Genomic DNA, 24,759 nt, shown 5'->3' with positions numbered 1-24,759 from the left:
CTTTTGAATACTGGATAATTACTAAATATATAGGGGTTGTTGTATTCACATATACATGTGTTCGAGTTAAAAATTGTAGTGCAGTATTCGTTAAATTGCTAGTCCAAAATTCACAAAATTGTATCAAGCAACACAATGTTCTTTTATTAATATTATATAATCATATTCGATACTGCTTGATACAAGCTTCAAAGGGTTTTTGTTTCATTTATTTGATTCATTCTTTGTGCACAGATCCTCGATAAAATTGTGCGGCGTTACATCGGAACTCCTACTAATTAAATTCAATGTTATACAAATATTCAGGTTTAATATACTTTTCCGTTTATATTTTTTCCTAAACCATACACGTATATGTATATAAATTAATCGCTACATCATGAAATGCACATGACCGTACTTATTCCAAACATTCTTACAGAACAATGAAATTCGTATTAATAAAATTTCATACAATAAATAATAAAAATGAGATACTGAATAACAATAATGGTGGCTGAGAATTCTGAATTCCGAATACTTACAATCGAATTTTATAAATCCAACCGTTTTTAGGATTCTCGCATATTTCTTAATAATCTCAGGAAACGTTCGCGTAAAAGAGACGAAAAGATTATGTTGTACAGCGTCGTGTTGCGAGTTACAAAGTGCGTAAAAAGTTTGTTATCGCGGCGTTTCTAAGTTATTTAAATTTGTGTAATCAGAATTACATATGCTGCCAGAGACGTCTTGAATTCCGCACGAATAATTCGAGAACAACGTGACAAGTTACCTTAGCTTTTAGAGAGACGAATTACAAATTTTCGCTAAATTCGACAGCACTCCGTCATCGATGAGAGTGACTAGAAATTTCGACTAAAGATGATATTTAAACAAAATTTCAAATGTGCAGAGACGACGCCATATAAGGTTGAAAGGCAGTCGCCATATAATAATTCTTAGCGCGCATATTTTTGGCTGACGTAATACAGTTATTACTTACATATTACTCAAATAAAAAAATGTTAACAATACAGTGAAACGCAGTTGTCATAAAAAGAAATCTTTGTGATTGATAACGATCGTTTGAACAGCAATTTATACGGAGAGAGACACGAAACTGTTGTACTGTGTGATGTTGCGTTTCAGAATATCCGCGCAGGGACCTAGAACTCTCTCAAACCTTGCCCTATCGAGTTTTACACATTTTAAGGGGCCCCGTGCCACGACAGTTGCAGCTCTTGGCCTATCTAACAGCAACGCGATCTCACCTGCAATCAAACAACATTATATGTTATTTGAAAGTATTACTAACAAGTACAAACGCATTCGTTGAGTAAAAAAGAAATTTACCAAAATAATCAGATGGTCCTAAGCGACCAACTTCCGCTGGTTCTTCATTTTCTGAACGTTGTTGGAGAACTACAGCAGTGCCCTCGACAATTATATAAAAATCTTCACCAGGTTCGCCTTGTCGGACTATCGTTTCACCATCGTCAAATGCCACTGGTTCTAAAGCATCTGCTACCGTAAGTCGTTCCCACTTATCCAAAGACTCTAAAAATAGAACAAAGATAATAAGTGAAATAACCAAATAACCGCTTGTGTATATTTATCCAATGTTTTCAGGCCTTCCCAACTCACCTAAAATCGAAACTCTAGAGAGGAATTCCTCGTACATCTTTCGTTTCCTTATGGTGGAACCCATGAGGATTCTACGATAAGAGTCTCTGTCGATACCCCACAATTTAACGTCAGTTTTTGCTCGTACGGTAGCTGCACGCAGAGTTCCGTAGATCAAAGCAAGCTCGCCAAAACTTCCACCTTCCCCGATCGTCGTGGCCAATTCGCCGTTCACGAATATTTCAACCTCCCCTTGATCGATTACGTAGAAATTGTCACCCTCGTCACCTTTAATGGGACATCCAGTTAAATTGAATCTCGTCTAGCTAACTCTATTATGTAGAGTGGAAACAGGACACTTGAGCAACCCTTCCGAAAACCATTTAACCTTTATGTCCAACGATAAAATGATTAAATGTCCTGCTCCATGCATATGTATAATGTATGTATGTATGTATACACTCTGTGTGCGTTGAAATCAGTTAATTTTCATACGTTATATGGATAGTTTTGATCGTTTCTAAAAACGGATCACGGTGTAATAAAGTGGAGTATAGAGATGGAATATGTATATAAGTGTAAGTTCTAAAATAGACACCTTGGCGAATGATCGCTTCTCCAGGTAGGAACGTGACCGGGAACATCGCGTCGAATATGTCTGAGCGTTCGTTCTCGTCTAGATGAGCGAAAAGAACGTTCTTAGCGATGGCCTTGCTCAGGGCAGCCATCGTTTTGTAGTCCTTAGGCACGACTTTTTTAACGTAACTGGTCGCATCCTCTTCGGAGACCGGCTCCGCGGAAATGCCACCTCTGCGCCTTGGAACTTGAGGACCCTGTTGGCCCGCAGGTATGTCCTCGGTGTCCTCTGGACTGGTCGCGATTTGTTGTTTGACATCGTGAGCCTGCTCCTGAAATTACGAAAACGCCAAGTTCAATTCAACATAACGAACATTACTGGCTAATATATCGCAACACCAATAACCTTATCTATTTCAATGACTTTGAAGTGTGTTGGAGAAGGTTGGCCACCGACAAACGAACATCGAGTATTGTCTGATAACGATTTCTAAATTACGTACAATTAGCGTAAACACGCTTATCGTGTCAAGGAAGAAAGACCTTATATCGAACAATTTATTTTGGAGGAACAAAATTTGATCAATTTCTTAGTAACCATCTTTCTAATTAATTCATTCTTTTAATTTATTCCCTATTCTATAGTTTTGCGCAATGATTTACCGAGCCCCGGGGACAGTGCGTAAAGATCAAAATAATTGATATAGAAAACGCGTAGGAAAAGAATATAACGGGTAAACAGGATGCGTACCCTTGACCTTCGTAACAAGAGTAGAGCGTCGTCTTGACGACTGTGCCAATGCGCGCTCTTGCGGAACGCCTTCCATTCGACACTTACACGGTGCGAAATGTTTAAACTTTCACACGCTGATTTGTTAAATATTAAGGTTCGTACGAACAAACGTTCCGAGTCGTGTTATCACCCCGACAACTGACAAGCCAGGACCTAACACGAATTTCATGCTATTCACCAGGATATGATTAATAGAGCCATTGAAGCCAATCAACGACACTTGAAACGATGCATCGATGTCGGAGGGAGGAGTGAAGCAAAGCTATGCGGATGTTGGCAATTGATCGATTTGTGTTCAAGAAAACAATCGTTTCCTCTCGAGAAAACACATCAAATCCACACTCTATTCTAATTTGTAACTCGTAGGAAAAAAGGGAGAGCATACAATTGTTATAATAACAGGAAACTCGGTGACATACCCCTTCCAATATCCTCAAACCTATCGAAATTGATGACGTCGATTGTCGTTTTTTTCTTACTTTTCTAAAATACTTTCTGTCATTCCATACTACGGTGAGTGCAACACGAGCGAAAATATGAAGTAAATGTGTACATTGTCACTGTCACACGCGAATATTGATTATGGAATTTAACGTCATCCACGTATATTTTGGTTTACTTGCCTGTTGCACCATGACGGACGCTGGTGTCCTCCTAGTCGTTTTGTAATACTAACTTCGATCCGTCAGGTAAGATCGGTACCGTTTTTAAGACCGCGAGTATTTGATTTCGTTTCTTTCTTCTTTCTTTTTTTCCTGTTTTATTTACTCGATTCGAACAAGAACGAACGCGACAGCTTCGAGAGACGCGTGAGAATGGTACAGCGTCTTTATAAAGTCAATTTTGTTTAGACATGCGCAGGTCTATCCGTGCCCATCCATTAATCAGATCATATGCCCTTCTAAATTTTCTAAATATAAAGGGAGTCTTAGCGACAGTACCACTTGAAATAACGCCTACTCTACCGATTATCCAGGCACTTCAAGTTCAACTTGTCACTTTTACGTAGTAATGTTTTATGCGTATGTCATGTCTATTCGACAGCGATGAAGTATTAGGCGTTGAAATTAATTCTGTGCCTTTATATTCAATCATTTGTAACGTTAGTTTAAGTAGAAATATTTAATCGTCACTTTGCTATTATATCTTTTAGGTTCTTGACCTAGTTTCCACTATAGATACAAGTCTAAACGAAAAGTAACGATCCTCGGATCCATAGTCGACCGCCGCTTGCCTACACGACTAATCTCACACCCAAAGATACACGAATAAAAAAATTATTTCAACGAGCTTACAAGCATCGATAAACACATCGTCTCGTTCTGTCATTCAAATAGTCGATTGGTTACTGTAAAATGATAGCCTTAAAATATTACACGGTTCATGAACGATGAGCAAAGATGTAGAAGGTGAGTAAATAATGGCATAGGTCACTTGGTGTTTACACGGATGAGCGCTGTCTTGTAAATGTGTAGCACACTGTGTAAAAACATACAACGTATCGTTCGTACAACACGACTTCAAACATTCATTTAATAAAATGGACTATTAAAACAAATTTAATAAAAATTGCAATAACAGAGATGTCGCGAGAGACACCACGATCGAAAGATAAGCCATGTTCGACTACTTTGAATCCGATTTGGTATCGATCACTACTATCGTACAGCCAAGTGCTCAAGCAACCAATAGTTTTGAGACTTGTTAAAGCAATGCCTTCGTAAACTCATCAGCATTACTTATTCACGACCGCGCCAGTAATATATTAATGTAATCGTGTTTCAACGATATAATTACGTTGATCCAGCATCGATTACAAATTAAAGAATACTGAATTAGAAAGGTCCTTTTCATAGTTAGGAAAACATTAAAATGGTCCTACTGGCGAACGTCCGGACTACGTTAACAACTGCATCGAATTAAAAGAAGAGACGAACAGTGTCAAGATTAGTCGGTCAATGGTCCAAGCACGTGGTAAAGAGTAGTATCGTTTCATTTAGAGAGAACAGATCACACCGAAACGTCAAACTACTTCATCATCCTCGAATGACATAAAAAACAGCGATTAGAATATTATCTTCTTCATGCACAGTGGTGTCTTTCAACAAAAGCAATGCAACAGTAAGAATTAGTGAAACGTGAGCCTCGAATACTCATTCAAGATTGAGTTTAGCCATTCTATAGGACCAACAAATCATAGAAATGTACAGGGTGTCTCAAAATCCAGTAAAGAAATGACTTGTCTGAATGAAATGAATCATAAACGTAAATAGAAATTTATTTCGACGCTCCAAGTCGAAAATGAATTTCGTCTACGAACGTTCTGGAAATAATATCATTTTCCTTACGCTCTATCGTTGATATCACAGGACGCAATTGTCCTTTTTTGGACACCCTGTAGCATGTCCGAATGTGTACGCGTGAGCTTCGAACATGATCCGAATTCACGATCGTACCTCGCTCATTATTCGTCGAGATATATTCGATATTCGGCACTTGGGGCGACGATTTAACGCGTGGAGAACGTATTTCCTCCGTCGGCACTGGTTGCACGCACACGCGTAACTGGTACCACCGAAAATGTCCTTTTCCCGATCGACACGTCCGTTTCACCAGCGAAAGTAACTCCACCAGGCGTGGGAGACGATCGTTTCTGATCGCGACGTTCGTTCACGGCGCTTCGGAATTTTCTAAGGCCTCGCCAAATTCGATTAACGCGACAACGATCTTTCGCGGCGCGCGAGGTCGACACTGCTTGCTGCCAGACGGTAAATACCAGTGTTGGACAAAACGTAATTCGCGATCGTCGTTACCGAGTAATCGGTTATCGTAATTAACGTTCTGGCTTGAGAGACGTCCTTATTCTGAATCGCGTTGAAAGCAACTATTACTGATTTACCACTGCAGATTACAAATGTAGTTCACGTCTACTGATTTATTCATTCATTTAACCACCTTGTTTACTATATTCAAAAGAAACGTATGCGCGATAAAATACTGTAGCAAAGCAACCTTGAAAAAAAGGTGAAATTTTACGATGGAAACTGTTTTACAATGGAACTCGTGCTTGCACGGTGCAGACGTAATTTATGATTACCGATTAACTTGACAATCGTGATTATTATTAAATGGGAAAATAGCCACTGTCTAACTCTGGTAAATACCCAGACTGGCCCAAAAAATTGTTCGTCAATGCTGCAGAAATGGGAAAAATTCTTCTCTAACAGCTTGAACAACTATCGATCCCTTATTCGTTAGATAAAAATAAGAAATTTAATTGTAGAATAAAGTTATGTTTCAAGTTAGATGAAAAAACAGTATTGTTTTCATTTGAATATACGTATTTTGTCCAACTCTGCAAAGCTGTCGAACTAATGGGTTGACAGAAAACGAACCGGGACAGGACAGCGCAACGTACTTCCGGCGTTCTCCGTTCAAAACGTTTCGTCGCAGCGCGCTTCGCACATTTTTCGAGGACGACGCGTTTACACACTCACTGCTTTCGTGACTGTTGGCTAAGGTTGCGCGCCTCGTTATATTTCGAGCATATTCTATATTTAGAGCTGCCCCTATATACCGCGGCATACCGACTGACTCCCTTTGCGTGCGTGTGTACAACGATGGGACTTTCTGATGCCGTTGTGCCCCTGATATCGTGAGATTTAACACTTCCGTATGTCTTGGTTCGCGCGCCTCGCTAAGAATTGTACAATTTACAAAATAAATAATAGGCCAAATTATAAAATAAAATCGTGATATTTAACCAGAAATTTCTACAAAAATTGATATTACATGAGGCTCTCTACTATTCCTATATCTTACATCAACATAAGAAGCAAATGTTTTCAATGATTTTTTCTGGATATCAGACTAGTTTATTCTGAGAATTCGTGCCAATATTCGATCCTGGATAGTAAGAAAGGGAACACCGATCTCTCTCTCTCTCTCTCTCTCTCTCTCTCTCTCTCTCTCTCTCTCTCTCTCTCTCTCTCTCTCTCTCTCTCTCTCTCTCTCTCTCTCTCTCTCTCTCTCTCTCTCTCTCTCTCTCTCTCTCTCTCTCTCTCTCTCTCTCTCTCTCTCTCTCCCTCTCTCTCTCCCTCTCTCTCTCTGTCTCTGTGTGTGTGTGTGTGTGTGTGTTGTTGTTTTCGAAAATGCGAGAATCTAGTCAAGGACAATGTTGTAGAGCTCGAAGGAAAATAAATTACTCGGTACTTTCAGCCGAGAGATGCAGTGATCATAAGAAAATCTCTATCCAGTTCAGAGAATAATTAATGGTTCGAATCGACCAGAACGTCGTGTTTATTTCATAATCGATTTTATTTTAGACTGAACGCGACACAAATCTTTCGAACAATTGTTTGTCACGTTAAAAATACTTTGTGTCGAATATTTGTTACAATGTTAACAACAATCGTGCACGCGTTCCAAACGAAATATTTTTCCCGAATTAACTTTGGCCGCGGTTTAAGAAAAATAAATTGGCCTCACGAAGAATAAATACATATACGGAGTGTGTTAAGCTTCGAATATCCTTTGCTAGAAAACCACTTAAGCTACAACACAGAGGAAGAAATAAGTAGATTAAAATCTACTTTATTAAATATTTAGAGTATAGGAAATAGCAACAGAGGTTTTGTTGTAAACCTCATAAGTCTGTCCAGAAGTAATAAGACTTTTCCAAGTACACATTTAAAATATAAATCTCATCTTCTTTTATAAAGTTCTACTCTCTTTATCTTAAGCAAACGCTTAAGATAACGCTTGGCATTGTGTGTTGTCCCTTGTTTATCCAAAAGTATATGATTCATCTTTGACAGTATAGATCCTTAATCAAATTCTTCTTTCTTGTAACATCGAAAGCTACATAAAACACCTGATACGATACAACTAACAATTCATTCTGAAACTGACTTCTCTTTACGATACAGAAATTAGTCAATGTTAAATATGCAAATATTCCTTTATGAAAACAAAATACAAGAACATATACAAGGAGTAATTATGCATCTATAAGCAGTACAACTTAAGAAGCACAATATACTTGTCAAATTTTTATACGATATTGAAAGGAAACCTCTATTAACATTAATATGTATACTAAGTGGTTGAATATACGTCATGTCCAGTTACTTTGTTAAATAGTTCACAAAAAATATTACTTATGGAATAACTGGATAGTTTCGTAATTTGCAACCAGAGAAAAACTAGGCAAAGGAATATAAATCTAAGGTTATTTACGAAAAATGCAATTGAATACGTACCCGTTCCAGTTTCTGGAAATGTTCTCTCAAGAAAGATATGGGATTTTCAGGACGACCCACGCACAGTTGCACTATACAGTCTTTCAAAACTTGTTGAATATTGTGTCTCTGCACGTATTCCTCGCACTCTCTCAAACTTTGCTCTTCCTCAAGATTCGCCGCCATATTGATACATAAGTTGTCACTTTAAAGCGAATACTTTCTCAACGAACGCGTTCTCGGCTCAAACATCGAAAATACGTTTCCCCATTGACAGCTCGATGTTTTGATGTAAACAATATCGGCATACCTCATTCGACACTTATTGTTCATTGTTAATTAGACGTTGTCCAGCCGAAGGACGTGCTGTTCGTCACTATAATTCGATAAAATATAACGTCACCGATTTCTACGCATATACTCTCGAAATGAAAAGAAAACTTCTTCTTATTTTAATATTTTGTTATTTTAATTAATTAGAAACATAAATACGAAAGTAAATACAACTATTCTTCTCGCTTTATTTGAGGACGAAACTATCGAACGAGAAACGAAACGTACTTTCTTAGGGACTATGTATTGCTATTATGCGAGCAGTTAGGAAATGCAACATGAAAATCAGGCATATGTTAATAAACATTAATGCTTGTTTTTAACCTTAGGGTTTCATTATCAACAATGTCTAAATTTGAAATTTTTCAAAAAACTATAGAGCACGAATAATTTGTATATAGAGCGTTAGAACATAACCTCAAAATCAATATTTTGTTAATTTACGATCCATAAAGTAACTAGGCGTGATTTGATTTTGTTAGTTTTGCAAGATGCATAATTACGTATTCAATTATTTTTTCTATCATACAAATATGAAAAAAAGATTTCATTTTTCAATCGTATTATTCGAATATTAACAGACGCAGAAATAACAACGTAAATCGTTGATAGACTATATTTATAGGGGAAGTAGGAATTTTAAAAAATATTGTAAATTTGATGCTTTAACTTCTAACAATAATATATTTTAAAACATATTGTCAATGGGAGGATAGACATTATAACACATAAACTATATTTTAAAATATAAGATAAGAATGTTTCGTGATTTCTTTTACTTTTAGCAGTCAGTAATTCTTTAATCCCACATTGATTTAACATTGTTACGAAACAAATTTTCCTTGTATTTGACGAGAATTAGGAAGAAGTGGGATTTTAGAATAACAGTTGTCTCAAACTTAAAGCTTAATATTTAGAAAATGTATGGCCGTGTTTTCTTATGTACATTGACACTGTCGTGTAACTTAGGATAAATTTAAATATTGTATGTTACAAATTAGTCTTGAAAGAAACGATAAATGTCAACGAAATATCTATGCATAGCGTTATATTGAACTTTTGCAGATCAGTTTCACGTTCTCTTGCTTATTTTATCTATACAATGTAATTGTGCAGTTCTTTATTGTAATCTAAATTTAACTATAGAATGCATGCGATGTACATGTATAATAGAAAACAGCAATGTCGTTACAGAATATCGTAACGTATCTTGTACTTAATAAATATAACACACAGTTACAATTGCTTTCTGGATATATTAGCTTGTATTGGAATTACTTATACGTTCTCGGATATTACACTTTTATGAATTGCAAATCTAACAAGTGGATATGTCTACAAACAGTATTTTTTCCCTGTATTTGCATTCTGAACTATTTTACCTTTTGCTAACAGCATTAAACTTTATAAAAACTCACCGCAATGCATCTGTAATTAAATTCAGTAATGAGTTTCGCTTAACTTCTAACTGCATTATCATTCGGTGTTACTATACGTATGTGATAATGTTCTGAACAAAGAACATAAAAACACATTATATTACACAGAATACTATAAAATATTGTAGTACAATAAAGCGATGTTTATTTCCTAGAGTGCCTTTCGGTGATAATTAAATTACAATAGTATTCAAAATTCTGACCATGGTAACAGCCTTATACTTTAGTCTAAGAGAATAAAACGGTTGAAATTAATTACATTATACATGAAAACAAATTTGTTTTCATAATTCCTATTGTATTATATATATTTGTTTAGGCACTTTCTACGAGTAACTGGAGACCCTTAAAATGTGCAATGAAAATTAAACCTCTGAGAATCTCCTTATCATTAAAAACTATTTTCACATAATGCATACAAATAATACATTTTGTCGCAATAAATTACGGGCTGACAATGTTAAATTATTGATCAACGAATAAAGTGTATCGATCTATGCAACTGTAAACATGTACAGTTTTATTACTTTCTCTGATGGTTATCATAAAATTCTTACAATATCCTAACGATAGAAATCGTGTATTGTGATTAATACAAAGTGCAGTTTGTGTACTAAACGGCATTTGGTTTGTTTCTTGATTCAATGTACATTTATTGCTCTAAATAGAATTATAAATTGATAGGTTAATTGCACAGAGTGTGATATTTGTTCTGAAAGTTACTTTGTGTAATTAGTAACGTTTGAACTTTTAAAGATGATAGAGACATAGAGAAGAATAAATTTCCATAACACAATACAACGGACTTTTGTACATTAGAATTCTTTTGTACTAAAAAACAATTGGAATATGTAAGTGAATCTTAGAATGTATAATTTAGAATCTGTTTCTAACTTATTGTTATAAATATAAACAGGAATTTCTTTTAAAATGCACTGCTAAATTTCATTAAAAAGATTGACAATTCAATTATTTATAAAGCTTGTCTAATAACAAGCCCCAATGATTCATATGTTTGCTCCCTGTGATCTAGCTCTCATTATTTATATATTAATAAATAAATTTTCTCATAGATGGCCACCATGGTCTAATGTTACTACTTATTGCTATTAGGTTGTTACACCACGATTTTGTTTCAATTAATTAATACTGATTTAAAATTAACGTTAGACTAATATAATCTCATATTTCTGTATCTAACACAAGATAAAGTTTCCTCGTAAATCGTACATTTGTTGGCATTAGATGCATAAAACTTGCTGTTCTAAAGGACTATACAACTTCGATGACTCTTTTTAACTTATTATTAATTACACCTTGTTCATGGTTTTTAAGGCACCACATATACGCGAAAGGTAACTCAACACATGAATGTGTGAATCAGTGCTTAAAGAATATTGCCTTATCGTTGGAACTTAAAAATCATGAACGAGCGCATTAAGAATTTTTAAATTTTTGACATAACGTTTGTTTTTTTTTTTTACATAATAAATGCAAATAATTATTTTTTCATATAAAAACAAATATTATATAAAACAATGCTTTTAAAATTAAAGCAGTTGCGTTTATGTTTTATAGTCAGCTTGAAATCTTGCATTGAAATATAAATGTTCTAAAAACGTCTAATTTATTCAGTGTAAAAAAATAAATAGCAGTGCTTAATCAATAGCAAGGTACATAACAGTATATATAAATAAAATGACTTCTAGCAATTAGCATTACCAACTACATAATAATCCATCGATATTCCTTGTAAATAAATTGGAAGCATTAAAGTAAAAAATTTATATAATCTCTCAGAACTTATAAAGACATTCCTTCTTGGAAATTGACTAGTATTTGACATGAACTTTGTTTTAATTCAATAACCATAAGTATTTCTGTACGCCTATGTAAATATATGAATGTTGAACAGTGATTCATTTTCTTATTTATTGGCAATATTACTTACTTTAATCTTATGGAGTTGTTGATTTTAAAAAGGTTGGATCAACTGCGGCAACTTTTGCAGTCAAAAATGCATGCATACAGAACAGTAGATTCTGTAGCTGAGAACATTCCAATTCCTACAAGTACAAAAAAAAGTAAAATATTAAATACAATAAATAAATTGTATTTATTTTATTCACTTTTATCAATGTAAAATACCTTTGTCTCGATTGCGATGCTGTCAGGTTCTTGAAAGTGTAACTTCAGTCTGCTCTTTCCATCGTCGCTGGATCCTCTCAATTGAGAGAATTTATAACGCCACACGATCTCTCCGATATCTTCGTAAGAAAGAGTGAACCCTTGAGTCCATTCTAATGTTAATCCAGCACTTCTTCCGTTAAAAGTGACAGGAAATGTTTTACTCTGCGATAAAAGTGTATGAATCATGAAGGTTTTAAAAGTAACATTTAATACATAAAGTAGAAGTATAGTACCAACTTTTAAATGTGTAACAGCTGAACAAACCGCAGTATGCCATGCTGCCTCGACTCTTAAGAGTTCTTGTCTTGTTTCAACGCTGAGATATCGTGGAGGTTTACCTGGACTTTGTGCTAGAAAACAATGTTGTCTCTCGTCTACATTTTCGGATTCTCGCATCACGCGGAACATAGTTTGATACACTTTGAAAGTCAATGCGCATCGCGACCAATCTCCTATATTGCACTGTAAAGTAAATATTCGTCAATATTCAAATATCTCGAGCGTATAATGATTAATACTTACAGGAGGTGTTTCGAATAACAACAAATCAGGCCCTTTTAGAGCTAAAAATCTTGGCCTGTAACTTTGCCATGGTTGATTACTATTGCTTACTGCTTCGTTTACCCAACCCATGTACTCGATACGTTCACCCACTCCGAAATTGCGGTTGTACAATTTCATCTGAAAATAAGTATGAATTATTTTATTTGCTACATTACAAGTATTAAATTAATACAAAAATAAATAAGTTTCTTTACCTGCAGATGTGTTAAGCCCGTGATATTATCAGTAATATACTTTAACCATTGACTCAGAATGGCACTATCATCGCAGTGTATAACGCCAGTACGCGCACCATTCAACCCTCTTACTTCGAACGCATTTCTTCTTAATTTGTCCGTTCCAAAGATGTATCTTGTTACGTATGCCATCATTAGCGGAACTGTAACGATACAATATCATTCATTATTGTACGTTTGAGGTAATTACATAAAAGTAAAAGATTAAAAAAAAAAATGTTGTAACCTGTTATAACATCCACCCATTTTTTGCACTGTATCGAAACGACGGATGCGTTCGAGCTTTGTCGACTGTGGCCGCATCTAGGACTACCCCCTTGTCTATTAGACGATAACCATTCGTCGTCTGAACCGCCATTCGCAACATTATCCAATTTTTCCTCTTTTTCTAAAAGCAATACCAAATAAGTATTATAAAGAATTACAATATGTAACCGTATATGTGCGTAAAGTCGGGTTTACCATTTTTTTGTAGAAATGGTTTAGCTGCTCGATAATGTTTGACTGTTAAAACAACTATGTCACCAGCATTCCTTAAGATGTTTACAGCATCATCATGGTTACATGCAGTTATGTATTCTCCGTTCACTACAAAAACATTGTATATTTTTGAAAAACAAACAAACCATATGCTTAAGAAAAACCATAAATTAACTAATTATATTACCAAAAACGCATTTAATTTGTAGGCAAAACATAATTTAACATAGTTTCATTTGTAGCTTAAATGCAGGATTCAGTTTGCAGTACAGATGGATAGATAACATAGAAACTTTGTTTCAAAAGAAGAAACCAATATTGACAGGTGTGACATAAATAGAATAAGCATTCAATGCAGGTTGCATAGAAAGTAGTAGTTCAACTATTACAGAATTGAGAACAGAGTTTTAGGGGAGGTATTCTAGTCTGGCTACAGAAGAACTAGGACATTTTTGGAATATAAGAATATGGAACGTATAAAAACATCTTACAGTTAACATAATTTTAGAATTTTCAAATTAAATAAAATATTAATTTTTTCATAAAAATTACCAATAGTAAAATTACCAATTTCTAACAGCTTGTTTTCTAAGCATAGTATATTTACCTTTAATAATTGCATCCCCTACAAATAGTTGGCCACATTGATCAGCAGCTTGGCCTTTATATATTCTAGATATAAGCACAGGAAGTTTATGTTCTGCTCCGCCTTTTATACTCAATCCTAATCCTCCAACCTTTTGTCTAGTAATTTGCACCATTCGCTCTTTGGCATCCAATGGTGGCTTATTGTGATTCGCTGCCTGCTGAAAATCAGTGTTATTTTGTTTATTATCTATATAATGTATAACTGTATGTCCTTAATAATGTACAATAATTAATGGATTCATTGAACTAGAATGAAAATGGTGGTTACAGTAAACTTTACCTCTAAGTCTTCTCTTTGAAGTTTCAATACTTCCATAGATAATTGCAAACGCATTGGTATGGGTTTACTTTTTCCATCACTAACGCTTACCATCCCAGTCCTCACCTTTTTGAAAATGACAATGATAAAAATTAAAATATCTTTTACTTCAATTTAGTCTCTATCTTCAGTATTATGTAATCACTCTCCTTTAAACTACAAATTAAAAATTGTATACAAACACTTAATAAAAGAGAAGAAAATTCCATAAAAATAATTGAAAATCTAAATGAATACACAGTAAATTACGAATTCCATTAATGTAAAAAAAGTCTCTGTATATTGATTAATTAACTGCATTGCTTCAATGTCTGTGCATATATACACTCAAATACAAAGATACACTGTTAGAATCCAGTCAACATTGAACTAAATTTTATCTTATTCTCAATCGAATAAGATCGATTTTCTAATGTATTATGACGCTTAAGCGACCGCATAGTAAAATTAAATCGTCTCCAGAATAATACAAGAACACCCGATAATATTAGATTTTTATTACTCGCGGTCCAAGTATTCCTTGCACGAAAAGTACAATTTTCTGTGACATAACATTTTCCCATTCATTTTATTCTGTTGACGAGGTAGCTTTCAAAATTGTAAACGCGCGATCGTAGTGTAAAATCATGTGTTTATTCTTCCGTCGAGAACATTCAAATTTCAGGATATTCACAGCGAATGACAAAAAAAGTAACGAGAGAAAGAAAACGTATAAAAATTCTGAGTTTCTCACCTTCAGCTTCTGATCAATCTTCTCCTCGATCGGAGTGCTCATTTTCGTTGCGTTGATTCTCATTATTCAACCTGATTAAATAGCCCGCACGAGTAGCTTCCCGTACTGCCAAAGATTTAGATTTGACAGAATTTCGAGGATCTTTAATATCACGAGCATGTTAGTTTCTAGCAGACCGTACGACCCGACTGTGGCCACTCGAGCGAGGGAAGTGCAAACTGCAAGATCATATTCACGAGTCTTTTTCAAATAAAAAGAAAAAAAGGATGCACCGACTCACGCCGGAATATAAGTGGCGACACGCAATATTTCACAACGAAACACGTTCATTCAATGGTACGATTCTTGGGACCGTGCATCGTAACGTTTCGAGACGTTCCGACCACGGACCTGAATGGACCTGAAGAACCGAGCTGAACTGAGCAGTACATGTAACCAGTAACTGCCAGTAACCAGTAACCAGTAACCAGTAACCAGTAACCAGTACTATGTACATACATAGTATTGGCGAGGGGAGCAATGCTTAAATCACGGGGGGGGGGGGGCCGGAAAGCTTTCTGGGATGACCTTTGACCATCATACTTTGGTCAACTGGAGGTGCCATCTGCGCCAAGTGCGGCAAAATTGAAGCCACATGTCTTCAAATACAATTCTAAAAAGAATGTATTGTGTCAATAACAGTTCAATATAATGGTTGAACAATTCTATGGGGTTGATTTAGGGGATACATCATTACTAATTGGGATTCATTATGACAATAGAACTCCATGGAACAGGAATTCCATGACTTTATGAAAGTCTGTATACATCTGTACACTTTAATATGGTTGTTGATTCTTTTAGTATTACATTTATCGCTAATGTTTACTATTGAAAAAATGATATACAGATTAGCTGAGTGAACCTATTATATACGCAAATAATCATAGACAGCGTCTTTAGTTGGTCCGAGTTGACCTAGGTAAGATGGCTAGGGGACTGTCGAAGGTTAACTTCCCTTCCATTGCATCTGTCTCACAATCAGTCTCACAAGCCCTGAGACGGCTGAGACCCTGAAACACGGTATGCATCGCCCTTCAGATCTGTGGTTTCGACGAAGCGAAAAGTCTCTAAACCGGAACGCAGAAAAATTGTGGTGGGCTAAAAGTAGCTAAAAGCCCGCGGCCGAGGTGCATCGATTTACACGACACAGGGCTCACCGATGGTTATTTCGCAGAGTACGTCTCTAGTGGCGAAATTTCTCTGTTTTCAAATCTCAATTCTAATAGGACATGCGTCTTTTATTGTCTCGAATATTGTTACGATATCTTTGATTGAAATGAAAACAAAAATATCACGAGAAGTAGTATTTTTATTTCACTATATATTTCTTGTTTTCCGAGAATTCGTGAACTCTTGTCGACATACAAAAAATGTAATAACTTAAATTTGTTAATGATACATGATTTTGTAAAGTTATATCCTGTATTATAATATTTTGTACATTGTTAGTGGTATATAATTTTGGCACAATAAAAAATATTCCATATTCATCTGTCCCAAAAGTTATCAAGTACAATATTTCTAATCACAAAGAAATCATTTTATTGTTCTATATTGACTATTATTCGAATGATCTTATATATATGATAAATGCATAGTGAAACTAAATGGAACTATTTCATTCGCTTTTTAAATAAATAAGAAATCATTTTCTTTACAGTCTAATGTAATGTACTTACAAATTTCAATTATCATCATTTACATTTATTTATTCTTATTAAAAAAATAATACTTTATAATATTTTTTACAATATTTGCAAGAATCATAAGTTATAAATTTCATTTTTTTCTTATTGCAAAATTATTCGGTTACAAAAACGAGTAAAGAAATTAATATTTTTCTATAGTACCCTGAATACTGTATAGATCTTCATGCTAATTATTAATTGCGAGAAAAGTGTGCGATTAATAGTTTTAATTAGAATAACTAATATTTTTTTATATAAATATTTCTATTGTTTGTTATTATCGAAATAGGATTCCTTTTAAGAAGTCATAAGATGTGTTTATCACACCCCAACTAATAAACGACCTCATGTAATTCAAGTGTACACCTTTATAAAATGCCATTATATTTCTGTTTCTTGTAATATATATTTCACGAGTGACAGTCAGAAACTTCTCAAAATTACCGCCTATTTTCGACTGCATATGAATTTTTACTACATTCATCGGATAAAATACAGTACTTGTGAAGCCACCTATTAAAGCACCATTAATGAAACTCGTTAATAACGAATCATGTTCGCCCATTAACCGTTTCGACTGTTCTCTTAAAACAAAGAACATGAGATTAGAGCTACCATTCCTACATACAATTGGAACTAAACCACGATAACATTCCGATATACCATAATTTTTTAATAAATATTTAAATGCATGAGAAGTGTTCTTCAATTTACCATGATACCGCCAATCTTGCAACAATGTTTGTACTCTTTCAAGCGGCGTAAGTATAGCCTCAGCAGTGCCAGCAAAATGAGCTGCTAATACTCTAACTAATATATCATTGTTCGTTAACATGTACAAACGATCTTTGCATCCTTCGTACATACTGAACATTATACTAAGCGACAATGTTTTTTGGCAAAGGGGTGGTAAAATTCCACGATACAATAACCGTACACCTTCTTTAGATATTTGTTGCAACGCGGTATTAGCTGGTACTCCTTCCAAAATCTATATAATAATTGCAAAGAATTGATCATTTCAATACGTGCATATAAATGTATCGCATAAGGTATAATATAATAGTTGTTTTTACATACCTGTCTAAATATAATTTTGTTAATAGGAAAGGTAACAGAGACGTTAATGACAGCAGCCCCCCAACCACAAACAAATTCTTTAAAATCATTTTTCTTAAGCGCTAACAATGATCCTATTGAAACGTTTTGTGAAGTGACGTTACTCATATTAATATTTTATAGGATAATTTATTTATAGACTACTACAATTTAGAACAGCCAATCATATATGTTTATCTTCTTTATGTATCATCATTCTTTCCAAATTGTTAGGATCGAATAATTCATTTACCTGTAACAATTAAAATAATATGATGGATTACATTTGTTACAAATTGCACAGATATGTACACCAAATGATAATCATTTAAAGACGAAAATTATAATTAAATAAGTAAATTATGCAAAAAAAACGATTAATTATGTTTAGTATGTTAATAATAAAATATATTTATTCGTATACATTATTCATAAGCATTTTTAAGATAACTACAAATTGTTGCATATGCGTAACAGTTAGGGAATAAATGAAGCTCGATATATAAAGCATGTTATCACTGGTTGCATTATGTAAGTTTCGTATAATAAATTCGGAACAGACGTAAAGACATTACAATTTTACAAGCATTCAACTCACATCTTGTGCAATTTATTATTCAACCCATATTCTCCGTTTACATGCGTGCATGGTATATTCAATATGTCGTATGCCACAATTCACCAAACTTCCACATTTCTTCGCCGAATATTGGAATAAGCGGTTCCAATTACTCACATTTCGTTGTAACGTCAAGATTTTAAAGCACTTTCTGCAAGGCCAGGTGACAAAGGTGTCCAATTAGAATGATAATATGTGTAAACCAATCAAACCTCGTGCTACTTTCAAAAAGAACAAATCAACCGATTTTCTGTATTTTCAGTTATTGTTAGAAAAGAACTATGATCTAACGTATATTTGCGATGTAGCATGGTATTTTTGATTACTATTTAGACTCGAAAATATAGACGATAAAATAATACGAATTGACTCGTTCGTTATTTTTGATACATCAGAATATAAATTATCTAAGACGCAAAAGAAATATGATACATTGATATCGAGAAGAAAAATATATGCAATCGAATTTATCTTGCAATATCGATTGATTTTATTATTTAAATTCTATCAATGCAAGATAAAAGCAATAATAGAGAATAATAACGGCGATTAGTAACGATCAAACAGCAGTAGGTAAAAGATAGTTATCTAATTCTAATTAGTCGTGAAACACTCACCGCGTCTTATCACGCCGGCGCCGGAAATCTCAGGTTTCCATTGAAACAAGATTTCTTTGAAAACGCATTGAAACCAGCGGCTACTGCTGCATTATTAATTACAGGTGCAATAATGACTATTGCTGAACTTTAGTCGTTTAATTCAATACCAAAATAATACAAACACTTCAGCTTTCTCATTACTTCTGACCACTTAAACAATAATAAATATTCGTAAACATGAAAAACGTTTTATTAAAAACGAAAAGGAATTAAAACAGGCCTACATTTCAGGTTCATTCTTTTTTTCTAATTTTTGTTATTTCCAAAACTTCATATAACAAATAGTCGACACCATTCAACTTCTTAAAGCCTAGCTTTCATTAAGCAACAAATTTTAGAAAATGTTTAAAATTGAAGAAGTATAACAAAAACTAATAGAGGGAAAAATAACAAATGCTTGTACATGTATTATTTGTTTGGTAATTAGCATACAATACAAGATACAATAGTATTTTTTATGATATACTAATCTACATCTTTTCCGCGATATAATATAAAGTGTCTGTAGAATCAGTCAATAAGTCGTAATTTAATATTACTAAGAATTTTAATATTCATTAACAGCTAACATAGTTATTAAAAAATGCATTACATTTGATTTCTAGAACTTAGTCTCATCCTATTTCCAAAATTTCGGTTCAGTGGTTTCTCTCGATCTTGTCGGAACCCGTCTCTATCTTGTAAATACTTTTGATCACCAACGAGAGGCTTCAATAAGTGTTCTTCTAAAGTTGCCTGTAAAAAAGATTAGAAAATAACATATTAATCAAATGGTTTAGTTATTAATTTTTAAATAATTTTTAAAATAACTTACATGAGTTGTGAGACCGTCGTGATTTTTAATATTTTCTATTAAATCTAACAATTCTGACCAATCACCACTTTCGGTTTTTAAATTTTCTTCAAGTTGATAAATCTAATATATGAAAAAAAAAGAATATTATTCAGGTTTTTCAAAATTAAATTCTTATTCAATACTTCCATTCTTCATATTTGAACTTTGTTTGATACATTGAAACTCAATTATAATTATAAGAAAAGTTAAAATAGCACCTCAATGTATGTTTCAATAATATCAAGAGGTGGAAGTAGAAAACATTAATTTACAAATGAAAAGAATAAAATGTGTTATTATACAGAATAAGCATTAAGTAATTTTACATACCACGTCAGCAAAATACGTTTGTTTCTGCGCAGAATTATCAACATCCAATGTACTTTTCAAGAGTGGAATTATATATATATATTTCTGCCACTGTGAATATGCTAAGATTTTTAGACATCTGATAGTGATATACTGTTGTCTGTGAAGACTACTCAATAATTCTAATGCCATTTGAGGTTCATTTTGACGTATTGCTAAAGCTGCCAATATTTCTAGGCTTCTAGCAAAATACAAACATTTTCCCTGGTGTTGTTCCCAACATTTTACAGCGAAATTGAATGATTCTGGATTATTCTAGTAAAGTAATCACATATAAACATAATTAAGATGTTAATTTATGGAGATGGAATTACTTAAGTTAGCATTTCTCAAAATTGTGATCCACGGACCTCTGAAAATCTATAAAAATGTTAGTGGATGTAAGATACATAATATAGCAGAAATAAATAAATTTAAATTAAAAACTGAAATATATATTTGGAAATTAGTAATTTAATTTTGCTCTACCATAAGTTTTCTTTCGTCAAAGGAGTCCGTGGAAGTTTTGAGAAGTACATATATATAGGTAATAAACTTCGTACCTGTTTATAACACGCAGCCATCACTACAATTATACAGAAGCGTGCAAGAGACGACTTTTTTTCACTACTCATCAAGTGTTCGTACAATGCTACAATTTCATTGAACTTATCATGTTTATATAACAAAGTGAATAAGATTTGAATCGTTGTTTTCTGTTGGAAAAACTCATCTAACAAAGGATTCTGAAATAGAGACAACGCAGCCTCTGGTTTGTTTAAATAATAAAACATTCTCATTACTACTGGCCCAAAAACATATGAACCAAATTTCTGATCTTTAATACAATTGACATATTTCTCTATTAGTTGGGTTACTAATTTTATATCGTCGTCATTGTTTTGTGCTAAATGTAGCATAGCTTTCACGTCTTCTACGAAAACCACACCGTCTTCTGCTTTACAAACCTCTAACATTTTAGAGCGAAAAGTTTCTTCTATCGTTACAAATTGATTACGGAAAATAAATCTTGTGTTTTCGTATGTAGATACACCTAAATACTTCTCCGAATACATAAATCGGACTCCTATTAAAAGAAACGATTAATTATGTTATGTTGTAGTGAAATTAAAGAATTTTCTTCAATGTTTAACTTTAACTTACAGGTTAGGAAAATTACGTACCATTGGTAAGAGGAGTTTTGCAGAATATATTATGTGTCAGACCTAAATTTAATCTAAAAAGTCCTCTGATGTTGATTGCCATGATTTTACGAGTAACTGAATGTTATATTCTGTATAAATTATCCTTGAACAATTGTAATAATGAAACAACGAGCCGCTCGTTCCTCCAGTGCCTTTAGAAAAGAACGAACCCCTCGTTTCGACGGAAACGGTAGAATTGAACCAAACCACGTGATTTCCGATTTTCCATAGAACATAGTACTTTGAGTATATAGCTATATAGATAAAATTATATAGTAACCCAATACTATTGAATTTATTCATATAAAATTTCAACTGAAATTCATAAGTTATTCAAGAATTTTCATGAAAATGCATTTGAAACGCTTTACAGTAAACTATTGGTATAACAGTATAGACGTGGTTGTAGAACGGGAAAAATCTCGGGAATGGTTTTCAGAGTCGACCTAGTGGACATGTGCATCGCACAGGTCACTGCACACAGAAAAGTTTTTTTTTTTTTTTTTAATTTTTTATATACGAGTTTAACGTCGCAACAACTACTTGGTTATTAGCGACGCCTTGAGGTGCAGTACTTTACAGTTTTATGAAATTCACTAAATCGTGATTTTTCTTGTTATCTAAGTTGTCTATGATGAGAGGTTCCAGTGTATATTTCAACACAATTACAATGAAGTTACCAAAATTATAAACTTTGATGACCTAATAAATAATTTTGAAGAAAGACGAAACAGAAAAATCAAAATATTACATTAACGAGGAATTACTATTTACTGTACTATAAAAAATGATACACTCATTCTGTATTTCTACTTTTTTTCATTTTGTAAGTTTATGTATACCACTATTACTGTTATGTTTCAGAAACATTACAATATTTTTTATTGAACAAGCTTCATGTACTAATCTACCATTAACGCCACTTGTTTACTGCTTTTTGAACAAGTCCTCGCATATCTTTGTGCACTGGGTCTCGCAAATTATGTAGCCAGCACTGATTGTTTGTATGGATTCATTTCCATATCCACATTCGTTGAGCTCGCGTTACCAAGGAAACATACCAACAATCTTATTGATGAAAATTCGTGACTAAAGTAACGCCGATCAATTTCACTTCTGAACGCGTGATTCTTTCACAAATAACGTAATAATTTGTATCATTAAAACGATTTTGTTCTTCCTAGATACTTACATATTCATTTCAGTTATCGAATTTTACAAAAATTTCTTGTATAGTGTATGTTAATAAAACTAACAGGTTTAGGTTATAAGTGTTATAACTCTTTTATGTGTACAGTAATTAATGTTAATTTGACACATATACGAATACTACAATGCCATTGCTGTTACAGGAATCATATATTGAAGTTTTAAAAAATTCAGTTTATTTGCACTGAGAAATTATTAGAGACTAAAATTTGCATGCTTTACTGAAAACATTGTTATTATGTATAAAAGTGTTGAAAATGACAATTAACATAAGTTCCATAGCATTCTCAGGAATTAGGTATGACTTGAATCAACCTATGGAGAATATTACATAAAGATTTGTGGTTGTATGCTTATAAGATATAGATTAAAATAATTTTCAGTAATGAGGTTCATATTATGTTAGGTGAATAAGTCATTAAACAAAATTGTCGCAATTGAGGGAAGAAAATACTCTATCTATCAACAATCAATTGTAATCACATTTTTATTTAAAATAAAGGAATCGGATATATTGCACATCATTAATGTATTATTAAAAAAGAATATCCTAAAGCCCCTTTCGAAAAACCATTTATTTTATTAAATCTTTATTTATTTTTACTACATTATAGTATATATATTTATTTTTTAATTACAATTTTCCAAATTGTACACTGATCACAGTTTTTAATATTTGCTAATATCTACTTTCTAATCTTGAAAATATTTATTTTATCAATTACTTGTATTTAATAAATACTATAAATCTAAAGTGATTTTTACTAAACGAAATATACAATAAGTTAATAGATATACTTTTTCCGAGTTCGTGATATTTAGTACGTAATTTTTTAAAACTAATATTAATTAATTTTGTAATTTCAGGAATGAAATATTTTACATACTCAAAGGGACATGAGTTATTCGTCTATATAAACTCATAATGATTTTGAACAAACAACATTTTTGAATGGTAGAATCATACATTACTAAAGAAAATTGTGCAATATATCATATACATTACAGATTGCAACTGGACTACCATTATCAATAAATACTTGTGATGAAAAGCTGTAACACTACTAAGGTGTTTATTAAACAATGTATGTACTTGTAGAATATTTTATACAAGAACTATTTAATGAAAAATAAGAAAACATGCAATTCACTGATTAAATAACAAAGTATGCCTATTTAATTAATCGCACAGTCGTAAAGTCCCATTGTATATCGTCAAATTCTTCTAAACCATGTGGTGCAAGTGACTTAATCCACACAACTATCTGAATTGCAAAAATTGAAATGGCTATTGAAAGGTTAATAACATAAGTTACTTTTGAAAAGTACTAAACAGATTAAAGAGCAGAGCAATATGAATACAAAAAATACGTATTTATAAATAATTCAATAATTTTTATATTTCTTATTGTGTTAATTTTATTTATTGTCTAGCTTATGTAACTGCTTCTCTTTCCGTTTAGTTTGATATTTATTTGAAAGAACTGCATTGCGCAAAGTAGAATGGAGGAATCTTTTATTAACAGATTCCTTTGGTTTTATCCATCCACTAGGACCCATTATTTCAGCTCTTTTTGCGCCGAGTTTTGCTTCTTCCAATAAAGCCTCAACTGCAAGTCTGAACATAAAATTATTAGTTTTATGTTAATGAAATAAGTAGTCTATATAAGCATTATCTATAAGACAAAAAAAATGTCATTAAACCACTATATACAAAAACAGATTTACCTGTTTAAAGTTTCATCATCCATTGTACCACAATTCGAAAGAGTTTTACAATTTTTATACTTGTACCGTCAATTTTTTCATTATATTAAATAATGAAAATTTCCTTCATTAAATAAAACTTTTCCTAAAAGCAAGTGATAAATATGATTATTTGCTGAGAATCATTTTTTTATAG

The 24,759-nt window shown here is 33.1% G+C and overlaps 4 protein-coding genes across 13 annotated transcripts; all 4 read right to left on the bottom strand.

The window, feature by feature from the left end:
* Positions 1-301: 301 nt before the first annotated feature.
* On the bottom strand, positions 302-8,775 carry LOC128874467 (cAMP-dependent protein kinase type I regulatory subunit). Of its 6 annotated transcripts, none has more exons than XM_054119285.1 (7): positions 6,367-6,486; positions 5,428-5,729; positions 3,595-3,881; positions 2,201-2,510; positions 1,624-1,890; positions 1,333-1,536; positions 302-1,250 (listed from the first exon to the last, which is right to left on the bottom strand). In XM_054119285.1, exons 3-7 carry the CDS (start codon positions 3,604-3,606, stop codon positions 1,078-1,080), a joined length of 966 nt encoding a protein of 321 aa, XP_053975260.1. In that variant the 5' UTR covers positions 3,607-3,881; positions 5,428-5,729; positions 6,367-6,486; the 3' UTR covers positions 302-1,077. The 6 variants fall into 6 exon arrangements, with proteins under 6 accessions (XP_053975260.1, XP_053975261.1, XP_053975259.1 ...); XM_054119286.1 differs by having other exon boundaries at positions 6,390-6,470; XM_054119284.1 differs by lacking the exon at positions 6,367-6,486 and having other exon boundaries at positions 5,320-6,271.
* Positions 8,776-9,437: 662 nt separating this feature from the next.
* Positions 9,438-15,628, bottom strand: LOC128874466 (gamma-1-syntrophin). 3 transcript variants are annotated; one of them, XM_054119280.1, is made up of 11 exons: positions 15,154-15,628; positions 14,382-14,486; positions 14,061-14,259; positions 13,436-13,561; positions 13,200-13,361; positions 12,932-13,116; positions 12,696-12,854; positions 12,411-12,635; positions 12,132-12,335; positions 11,935-12,049; positions 9,438-11,732 (listed from the first exon to the last, which is right to left on the bottom strand). In XM_054119280.1, exons 1-10 carry the CDS (start codon positions 15,214-15,216, stop codon positions 11,942-11,944), a joined length of 1,536 nt encoding a protein of 511 aa, XP_053975255.1. In that variant the 5' UTR covers positions 15,217-15,628; the 3' UTR covers positions 9,438-11,732; positions 11,935-11,941. The 3 variants fall into 3 exon arrangements, with proteins under 3 accessions (XP_053975255.1, XP_053975253.1, XP_053975256.1); XM_054119278.1 differs by having other exon boundaries at positions 9,438-12,049; positions 15,154-15,627; XM_054119281.1 differs by having other exon boundaries at positions 9,438-12,049; positions 14,061-14,256; positions 15,154-15,627.
* Positions 15,629-15,853: 225 nt separating this feature from the next.
* On the bottom strand, positions 15,854-19,202 carry LOC128873934 (mitochondrial nicotinamide adenine dinucleotide transporter SLC25A51). 3 transcript variants are annotated; one of them, XM_054117986.1, is made up of 4 exons: positions 18,580-19,202; positions 17,964-18,234; positions 17,598-17,874; positions 15,854-16,205 (listed from the first exon to the last, which is right to left on the bottom strand). In XM_054117986.1, the coding sequence occupies exons 2-4, from the start codon at positions 18,108-18,110 to the stop codon at positions 16,180-16,182; spliced, it is 450 nt and encodes a 149-aa protein (XP_053973961.1). In that variant the 5' UTR covers positions 18,111-18,234; positions 18,580-19,202; the 3' UTR covers positions 15,854-16,179. The 3 variants fall into 3 exon arrangements, with proteins under 3 accessions (XP_053973961.1, XP_053973960.1, XP_053973962.1); XM_054117987.1 differs by lacking the exon at positions 15,854-16,205 and adding an exon at positions 17,247-17,467 and having other exon boundaries at positions 18,580-19,201; XM_054117985.1 differs by lacking the exon at positions 15,854-16,205 and having other exon boundaries at positions 16,599-17,874; positions 18,580-19,199.
* A 432-nt stretch (positions 19,203-19,634) lies between these two features.
* On the bottom strand, positions 19,635-21,826 carry LOC128873932 (pentatricopeptide repeat-containing protein 2, mitochondrial-like). The gene is made up of 5 exons (XM_054117978.1): positions 21,627-21,826; positions 21,006-21,529; positions 20,425-20,718; positions 20,074-20,175; positions 19,635-19,994 (listed from the first exon to the last, which is right to left on the bottom strand). Exons 1-5 carry the CDS (start codon positions 21,706-21,708, stop codon positions 19,848-19,850), a joined length of 1,149 nt encoding a protein of 382 aa, XP_053973953.1. The 5' UTR covers positions 21,709-21,826; the 3' UTR covers positions 19,635-19,847.
* Positions 21,827-24,759: the final 2,933 nt, after the last annotated feature.

The sequence above is a fragment of the Hylaeus volcanicus genome, chromosome 3 (genome assembly GCF_026283585.1).
Source record: "Hylaeus volcanicus isolate JK05 chromosome 3, UHH_iyHylVolc1.0_haploid, whole genome shotgun sequence".
NCBI lineage: Eukaryota > Metazoa > Arthropoda > Insecta > Hymenoptera > Colletidae > Hylaeus > Hylaeus volcanicus.
This window is presented reverse-complemented; position numbering and strand designations above follow the sequence as displayed.